Here is a 10,403-nt window from a genome sequence, read left to right on the forward strand (position 1 = left end):
CGGACTAGATAATCTGCTCAGGTCCCTTCCGACCCTAGAAACTATGAAACTATGAAACTATCTCCTGCCAAAGCCAATGTAATTTATTGTGGAGTTTCTACTTAAGCCTATATTGAGGTAAGACATGACAAACAAACAAGGCTGAAGCTCCAGTCATTTTTCTATTTTATCATAAATGTGCTATCTGTTCCTTCCAGATTTAGAAGAAAAAATGGTTACTTTTGAACATATTGGGTATTTCAAACAGATTGCATTTTTCTTGTAAATGGTACTAGCTGGGGCATAATTAGAACTGAATTTCCAATGGCCAAATCTAGCCTCCACTGACAGTGAAGAGTTTTTTTAGCAGACATCTGGGGCAATACTATCACATTAAAGGAAACTAATGTGTGGGGAGGATACAGGCAACTGGCAGTGGGTGGGCCTGATGCAGGTATAGCCAGTGGATCTGCTCCTATTCAGATATTCCCATTTTTACATTTATAAGGGGAGGCTAAGGAAAAGGCAAAGTAGAATCTGAATCCTCCCACATGGCCAAATATAGCTTATGGAAGTATCAATGCTCTGCTTTCCTGGTCTTTGAATATATTCTATGTTGTTAGTATCCAAAAGCTTTAAATTACAAAATACCATTTCCTGGAGGAATTCCTTTGGTTGGCCCATTTTACTTCCAACTGCCCAATGGCATGCCTGTCATGGCAGATGCTCTGCTTTTATTCTTAACATGTGTCTCAGTGGCAGGAGTAGCTTATAGACAGTAGTTCCCCCAGTTATTCTGTGGTTTAGGGGAAGGATTTCTCTCCATTGAGCATCTGCCCAATGCTTTGTTGTCTCCTCAGGCAAGGTGCTAGATTTAGATCTACTAATTATAAAGACTAATCTCTCTCCAGTATAACTATTAACAGCTCTGACTTGGCACACAAAACTACCACCAATCAGGCACAGAGGAAAAAATAATAAATAAATGCCACCTTTGATAGATGATCATTGTATGAATGTCCTAAATGGCAAAATCCAAACAATTATCAGCTTTACAAAACAACATTTCTTATAACATGAGATTAATATGCACACAATTCAATTGGTTGTTGTGATACAAATCAAGGATCCAAACAATTCAGTACTCTTTCATCTTTTAATTAGATGAATATCATTAATTTAAAAAAATCTGGACAAGATTTGCTATACTGAATGGGGGCTCATTTAGTTAAAGATTCTACAGTGGCAGATAAATTCATGCAAAAGCAGTTGCAAGTATAACAGTTCATTATGTATCAGAGTGTTTAACTATTGTCAGATGTCAAGTAGACAGGGAATCTACATTTATAAAAGATGCATTTGCAGTTGGTGTGTGCTTCCTCATCTGCAGATGCTTCCTCAGCCTGATGAGGGCTTTTTAAACCCACAAGCTTGCTAAGAACATTTTTTCCAACTATTTAAGTTGGTCTAATAAAAGATATCAGATTCACCCAAAGAACCTTGTCTGCCTATGTCCTTAGACCAACATGGATACAACCTACACCCAAGTAACTTCTTAGGTATGCAGAGGATAACTTTCTGAACAAAGAGTTGAGATTACAGCCAAGGGTCATATGTCTTGGACCTTATTATGACCAGTAAGTAAGAACTGGATTGGATGACTGGATGTATTTTTCAATACTTTCCTTCAAGCTCATATTGCTCTTACAAAGAAACATTTCTATTAATTTTGTTATGGACGAGATACTGCCTGGCACAGTTGGATGCTAAGGCTCCCATAACCTAGCATCAGAGCACTGACATAGAAACTGTTAAAAGAGTCAAATAAACATCAGGCCGAACACAAATTCATATCATTTTAGATGAATGCAATACAGAAAAGAAAGATTTGCACTTGCATAAGGTCCCCTTATCCAGCTTTTTACTTGCTACTTCTTCCTGAACTTTATTATTATATTAAATTGTTACCTAGGGATCTCAATTTTATCATGCCAGGAGTCATAATACAGACACAAGATAATCAAATGGTTCCTGCCCAAAGAGATTAATCTAAATTGTGTAATATTCTCTGTGAGGGAGCTATTGGTTATTTCAATGCTCTTCCTAGCTCGATATTAAGCATTACATTCAAGACTGAGTGCCTTATTAAACTACAATAATTATAGTAGAGACTCACAAAAATATTCTTCTTTCTGTGTGTTTATAACATTCATTCTTATGACATCTTGGGCAAACTGATTTTGTTTATGGTATGCATGCAAACAATCAAATAGACCATATTTTCCATCCCCTCTTTCTAAAAGCCTTTTGTTTTGATTTGGTTTGTTCTGCATTATTATTGAGGAAATATTGTATAGACACAAATGTTTTACTTCTTTAGCACATAATAAGATCTGTCATCAATACGATACGTGATGGAAGGAACTTTCAAAACCACAGGCCAGGTTCTGAAAAGTTCCTGTCTCATTCTTGGAGTTATTAAATACATCATTCTTTATGAACCATGGTGTTTGTGGCAAATCACTGTCTTTGAGACAGCAGAGAAATCTGAGATAACCAAAGCTCAATCACTTTAAAATTAGCGTTCAGTCATGTCAAGTAGGGAACAGTGAGTGAGTGGGGCATGTGCGTCACTTCAGTTACACATTTTTGAGAACCGGAGTTGCTCAAAAAATGGAGCACTACCTACTGTAACATCTCCAGTTTCCCCATAGGCTCTTATTCAACAGGAAGAGGCACAGACACCTGAGAGGTTGAAGACATTTAGAAGGAATGTGTTTTTACTACTGATGCCATTTGAGTAATTACAAGCAGCAAAGAACTTGGAAGAACCAACTGTCTGCATATTGCCTTAGCACCTGAAAAATAGATTACAGGTATGTCTACACATGCACATTTATTGTGCAGTAACTGAAATCACTGTGCAGAACGGGTGCACATCTATACATGTACACCTGTACTGCGCAGTAAATATGGTAACTTACCCCAACTTGGCATAAATTTTACAGGAAAATTTGATACCTGTATTATGCAGGTTTCAAATTTATGCCGGATTAGTTACTACACAGTAATGCATGTGTAGATGCCTTATTGTACAGTAACACTGTGTGGATGGACTGACTCGGGACTAACTTTATTCCCAAGTCAGTCCACACAGCATTAATGTGCTTTAACACCCATACATGCAGATGCCAGCCTATTCTCACTTACTGCACAGTAACTTTAAGCTGGATAAATGCACATATAGACATGCCTTCCTTTGATCAACGGTGTCAAGGCTTCAGATATTACTCCCTTTTTATCAGCCCCAGGTAAAGTTTAACTTCATCCAGTTATTTGAAAGCTCAGATATACTGCAAAAGCTGGGCTGTAGTGCAGTCTATATTTGGTATGAAGGAAATAGAGAGTGAGGCTCTTGCAGACATTACATTTAGGACATGCTCAACCAGTTTAATCATATCTTAAGTAGTTACCTGGCCACACACTTATGCAATTAGTGATGCAATAAAACAGGCAGTAAAAAGTTATTCCACAAAATATGCATAATAAATTTGTGGCTGATTTCCATCATGCCTTAAATTAAATGTGTGGCCAGGACAATCACTTCTGGCTTCGGTAGTGCATCAGGGCCCTTAACTCTGGTGCACTCCCAAGGCTGGCAGCTCCAGTCAGCTGACTGGCACTCCCAACCTCAGAAGCTGATCAGAGCCCTTGACTTCAGTGTGCCTCTAAAGCCGGGAGTGCCAGTCAGCTAATTGGCTCATATTTGTAAGTAATGTAAAAACATATATTTTCTAAGGTTTTTGTAGATATTGAAATTCTCATAGGAAGACCACCAAACATCTCACCATTTTCAATACGTTCTATGGTAGTGATTCCCAGAGGGTGGTTGTGACACACTAGCATGCTGTGAGAGGGATGGAAGTTTATTGCATGACTGCCCTGTGGGTAAATGCTCTCCTTCCTTGTCTAGGCCAGCAGTGCCTCTGGGGACTGCTACCACTTCTGCTGCCTTTTTCTGCCCTTCCCCAGTCTAGAAAGCCCTTGTGCTGATCCCACCACCAGTGCTCCCAGCAGCTCACTCTGCTGCAAGTGGGAGGGCAGGTGGACATAGAGCCATTCTTTGCAGCTTGGCTCATTTCCTCCACTCCTCCCATGCTCCTAGGGCTGGCAGAAGAGGCTGGTCACCCATGTGTGAGATCGTGCAGGGGGCTGCCCTTCCCCCCTGACGTAAAGACCGGGGGTTGGGAAGGGTCAGACAGTAGAAAGAACAGGGCACAGTAGTGTGAGGACCTGCCCCAGATGCCCTTAACTGGCACCAGTTATTTCAGTGATTTTCAACTTTTTTTAGCCTCAAAGCCCTCCTCCGTATCTTTTCTGAATTTAGATCTCAGTGTTTTTAACTGGGGTACTGTGAGATTCAGAAAAGTTATGGAGCTGTGGCCCCGATGCTAAAAAAGGCTGAGAACCACTGGTATAGGGCATTTATACACATATTTTTTTCTAGTGATGCACTAGAGATCCACTGCTTAATTGAGTCTGCTCCATGTGTGAGCTAAGGTGAATGACATCATGCCACGTGCAGTTGTATAAGTGTTGAAATATGCATTAGCATGCAGAAAATGGTGCTGGTGAGATTTTGAACTAAAGCACCTCTGAGGTGTTTTAGTTCATAAGCACCTTGCCGCTATTTTCTCAGCACTGATGTGCATTTTGCTGCTTATACAACTGCATGCATTGCAGCGCTGGGAGCTTTTCAAAGTGCCTGGTGCTCCAATGCATACATGTGTAAAAATGCCCACAGAGACTAATCTTTGCTTAAAGAAAGATGTATTTAGTGTTATTTTTTACAGTAGATTTCAGCACTGGTATAATTTCCTTTGGCAGGGGAATGGAATATAAGTTTTGAAATACGTATGTATATACCTTTTTGGGTGTAAGAGTGAAGTGTGCCAACAGTTTTAATACAGAAAAAAGCGGGCGCCAGGTATCAAAAGTGGAAACACTGATTTCTGGCATGCAAAGCTAAATGAAAGGAAAATACTTCTTTCATCAAACCCAGTTGCACCACAATCATTTTCTAAACATTCATGTACTCAGTTTCTTCAAGCCCTTCATAAAAGTATGAGTCTTCCTATTTTTATCTAAAAAAGACTCAGCCAATCATAATTAATACACAAAATGTAATAGATCATAGGGGAGTGAGGAGTCAAGGCCATGTTAAGTGAAACTGAAACTCCTGATAAAAACAGGAGAGAGAGTATCGTAGTCAAATGGCGATGCTGGAAATATACCCTATCTCCATCCTGTTTGTGGTCAGGCCTAGCCTCTTAAGCCAGGACTGTCTTAGTCTGCTATCTGGTACCATGTTAACCAGTACAACCTGGTTCCATAGTTGGGCTGTGAGCAACTAAACTGGTGCCCCTACCTGGGCTAGCCCAGAGGAGGGTAACTGGATACCCAGCAGGGCTAAAAACAGGACCTGTCAAAGGGTGGATGAGGTCCTTGTGCGCCAATGGCCATCCATACCTGCAGAGGAGATGGGTGTCAGCAGGTCACTCTGCCCAAAGAATCACCAATGATGCAAAGCAACTCAACTAATCTAGGAGGGTTTTAATAGCACCTAAGGGGCTCCAATAGTCACAGAGGCCTCAGGACTGACTTGACTTGACTCCATCCCATTCCAGTTTCTAAAAAGAATTCTACATTCTCTTAAATTTCTCTTAAACTGTTTGGGTTTGATTCTAATTTGTGCTTAGACCCCTTTATACTGGTCTAACAATACACAGGGGCTTGAATCTTTTTTACCCTTAAACTTTTTCATTGATGTGGCTATGCTGGTAGAACTAGTGGGAATGTCCCATACAGTAGATGCAGTTCCTACTAGCAATACTGTTCTTTGCTAGACCAGCCTGAACAGAATAAGGTGTACTAGGAAAAGCACATTTTTTACCATTATAACAGTGCCTAATTTGGTCTGTTAAGGGGGTTTCTTCATACTCCTAATTGACATAGCTATTCCAGCAAAGCTATAAAGTGTATAGAACGCAGTGTATTTTAAGGGCCATTTACACTTTCAGAATAAAAATTAAAGTGGTCTCAGTAGAGCTCAGCATTGGGTCCTCCTAGAAAAAAATTAGAAGATGTATGCATTTATGTTTTAAGTGCATTTGGTTCTAGTGTTCCAGGATTTTTTTTTTCCTGTTACAGAGTCCTGGATATCAACAGAGGAGATAACACCTCCCTGTCCATGTTTTTTAAATGGATGTTCAGGTTTGCAATTAATGTTTGTAACCACAGGCCTTTCCAGATATGGTTACTAGACATAAACAGATACGAGCTGACTGAAGACACTCCTGGCAAAATTAAGAAACATTGAGTGTGTCATTTATTTTCTACAGGCATCTTTCTGATTGAAACTGAAGGTTGCATAATATGCTACACAGAGTTTGTAATAACCTTGTACCAAGAAATAAATAGCAACAATACAAAACAATGCTTATGAAATCTTTATCATAAAGTACAGACCTGAGGCCATAAAGCACTGTTCCATCTGGATGAAGGCGGATCATTCGATTTTTCACTGTAACTCCATGCACAAATGACTTCTTGTCATTTAAAAAGTAAGTGTCAGGCACCCAGAGTTGATCAGCCACTCTATTATCAAGGGTAAGATTGAGAGGTATTCCAGCATAAGCTAGTCTCTTATCTCTCCAATATTGTTGAAAATACATAGTTAAGGTGTAATCCTGGTGAAGGGAAAAGAAAAATATCACAATCAGGGCTGGATCAGATTAATAATTATCTTATGAGGAAACAAATATACTATGTTTCATTGATAGATACACTCGTATAAAAAATATTTAAGCAGTACTAATGTAACATCATTATTACACCCTGTTCTCAATTTTAGTGAATTTTAAAATTTAAATTAACATCAGAATAAAACAACTCAAACAAGAAATCTTTAAATAATGTTATAAAATTCAATAGTGGTAATATAGTAGGCCTCTGCGAATAGGGAAATATTTGATTCAGATTCAGCTGATTTGGAGGACCATGATTTGATTTGGAGATTCGGATCACAGTCCCAAATCAATTTGGCTGAATCAGCTTCATAAAATTCAGTGCTGATTCGGAGAGATTTGGAAATGCAGCCATAGACTATAATAGGAATCACTGAAATACCTATAACGTTGTCATTTTTTGGCTGATTCAGATAAAAATTGCAGGGATGGTAGCTCACTCTGGGGGCATGAAGCATGCCAAATTTCAAGGAGATAAATGATGGGGTTTCTGGGAAACTTTACCTCAAACAGCTGAAAGCTAAACTCATGTCATGGGTGTTAAGGCAGATTTGAATGAAAACAACAGGGGTGGTAGCCCCTTTTAAGGGCATGGGGCCTGCCAAGTTTCAAGCAGATAGGTGCAGGGGTTTCACTTCCAGGGAAAACTCAGCTTTCTTTTTAAGAAGTGTGGGGAAAAAAACAAACAAGAACAAATATAAATTGAAAGAAATGGATTGGATAGGGATAAGTAGAGGAATTCTAGTTAGTAAGCTATATCCAATCCTTTCCAAGAACAGAAAGTAGCAGGAGACTTACTATGTAGGAAGCCAAGCCAGTCCAGTACCTTTCAGATGCTGTTACTCAGGCAGAAACAGCTCACAAAAGGCACAGAAAGCCTGCAGACAGAGGCTTATATGCTGTTTCTAAGTCCCTCACCCAGAACACTGTGATTGGAAGGGGACTCAGGGAAAGATCACAGTCACTGGCCAGCTACAGATGTCAGTCTGTCGTCCCCTGCTCCCCCTCCCTCTTCTCAGTTTCTGTTCCTCTGACAGACTGCCTTCCAAATCTCTGAATCTCAGAATCTTTTCCAAATCAATTTGGAGGCTCCAAATTGATTCGGAGAGTTTTTTTTTCTTCTCCCAATTCAACTCAGATTCAGTGATTTGGCCTCTAAATTGGGCCACATCTTCTCCGAATGAAATCACAGACCGAAGTTTTGCACACTTCTACAATATAGTTGCTTTACAGTGGGCCAGATCTGCTATTTCTCAGATATTATTATTGGTGTATCCTCAGGATGGCCATGTCCAGTGTTTGGCCCATACAGAGAGGATCTGAGAGGGTGCAGCATACTTCATAGCAGTGCTCTTGGGTTTGCTACGAAGGCAGTATTGACAAGCCCAAAATGTATGTGAGCTTCGTTAGAACTTTTTATCTTGCCGTCTCTTTTCTTCCATAAATTACCTCTGTAAAATGTGTGCTTGCTCTGTATTAAGAGGGAAACTAAGGAAGTTTGTGGGATTGTTACCTAACTCATAAACAGGGATATGGGTTTTCCATTTTCTGCAGAAAATGCAGAAAAATGTGGATTTTCTCTCATTGAAGGAAAAAACCACAGATTTTCCCTTTTGAAGCAGGAAAACATGAGTTTTACCTTGCAGGCTGGCAGATTTCCAGCCTGCAATGAGCTGTTTGGGGCTGGGAGGAATGAGAGGAGGGCGATTGGAGGCAGGGCAACTGGAAGCAGAGCTAGGTTCTCCTCCTCTGGGCTGGGAGCTTGGAGCTCAGGGTAGCAGCAATGAAGGCACCCAGAGAGGAGAGGCTGTGACAGGGACTAGTGGACATGAGGCACAGCAGGCTGTGCTCTCTGCAGGAGCTGTTGCTGCTGGCACTGTATGTCCTGCTAGGTAAGGGCAGTGCCCCCTTCCTCACCTTGGTGAGCTCCCAATCTCCAAGCCAGCCCTAGGGGTGGGGTGGGAGGGGCTCCAGCTGTGTCCCTGGCCTGGCAGGGACCAGGGATGGCTCTAGCTCCCCATTCTTTACAGCTCAAGCTGAAGTGCTGTAAACAAGGGAGGCTCAGAGCGGGAGTGTGTTGCATGGCTCAAGATGGTTTCTTGGAAGGAAGTGGCAGGATAGAATGTTGGCAATGGTTTTATGACCCAGATACCTTAATGATATTAATTCTTCTTGTTCCAGGTGGACCCAAAACCTCAGACAGACCATGACTTCTCCATTTGATAATAGGCAAATTTTATTGATACATAGTGATAGCAGATAAGAATAATGCAGGAAAGGCAAAAAAAATAACCACCCCAATTCTATATCTACCAGTCCTAGGACTGTCACAGAAGGAAGTTATATCTGGCCAGTACACGCACTTCACCCTGTGGTTCCCTCTTGAATGTTAGATGTCAAGAGCTGAGGCCCACCACCTATCAGTCAAGTGGGTGAGACGGACTGGTGGTGAGCCCTCTGTCCACGGGGGCCTCAAATTCCCCTCTCAGGGACCCTTTGCTGATCTGAAATCCCTCCTTTTGTATTCTTTCTCCCCTCTTATGACTCTTCATTCCTGGGCATTGTTGATTGGTTTCCCTGTGGTCATCATACTGGGCATATTCTGTCCTGTCAGCATATTACTTTGTTCCCCAAACCCATCACATGCACACAGCTTAATTTGGTTATTTACCAGTCTCCTAATTTGTTCTGTCCAAAGCCAGAAATCCCAAGGGCTCTGCAGTTGGGAACTGTGACCTGGTGCCAATGCTGCAGAATTCCTTATCTCTGTTTGGATACACTGTTTATGTTATGGAACAGTGTGGTACATGTCTTCAATTTCCCATCCTGTGTATCTGCTGGCTTCAGACACACTGGGCCTTGAAGGAATTTTGTCACAAACATGTTTTTAGAAACCAGTTAACCCTTGCCATTCCCCTGGACCATATCTACTTTACCTACAAGCCAATTCCCAAAAGAAAACCTCTAAATATTATTTTCTAGCCATCAAGAGCAGGACCATGCACCATCCTGCTCTGAGTAGCATGAACTGAACTAATGTAGCTGATGTTAACATAAAGTGTAATAGTAGTGAAATGTAACCATGTTAGTTTTGTCCTTGTAAGTAACTTGAAAACTCCATTTTCTATTCTTTTGCTTGACATAAGTGAATGAACTCTGTATGCCCTTTTTTGAATGAGTGTATATGAATGGTGAGAGAATGGCATAGAGATGGGAGAAAAGATTGAACTGAAAAGATTAACTGTTTATGTAAGCAACAAGACACCAAATGTAAGTTACCAGTCAGTAAACTAATTAATGAATGGCTGAAGAATCCCTTTTAGGCCTAGGGCACAAACAAGATAACAAGGAGGAGGAATGCACCCATCCTGCCAGATGGGCAGCAAGGACACTCCAAGGCTGAGATACCAACTTTGATGACCAAACTGACCTTGGGCTGAGATAAGCTGAAGACAAATGAAGAACAACCACAAAAGCAGAAGCTGGGTATGGAAAACCCCCAAAGTGCTGAAACAAAGGATGCCAATCCCTATAAAAGAAGACTTCAGAAACAAGTTGGGTGAGTCTGTCTCTCAACTGCTGTTTTGTCAGAGCATGGAGCGTCATCCCGCTCCTACC

General features: G+C 40.9%; 1 protein-coding gene across 2 annotated transcripts in view; it reads right to left on the reverse strand.

Annotated features, from left to right (window-relative positions):
- GABRB3 (gamma-aminobutyric acid type A receptor beta3 subunit) overlaps positions 1-10,403 on the reverse strand; it is a 247,162-nt gene that overhangs the window by 59,400 nt on the left and 177,359 nt on the right. For both annotated transcript variants that reach the window (XM_019525478.1, XM_019525477.1), the window contains exon 4: positions 6,508-6,728. In XM_019525478.1, coding sequence (XP_019381023.1) covers positions 6,508-6,728 — 221 coding nt within the window. The remainder of the gene's footprint in view (positions 1-6,507; positions 6,729-10,403) is intronic.

Source organism: Gavialis gangeticus, unplaced genomic scaffold (genome assembly GCF_001723915.1).
Source record: "Gavialis gangeticus isolate Ggan-Ray unplaced genomic scaffold, GavGan_comp1, whole genome shotgun sequence".
NCBI lineage: Eukaryota > Metazoa > Chordata > Crocodylia > Gavialidae > Gavialis > Gavialis gangeticus.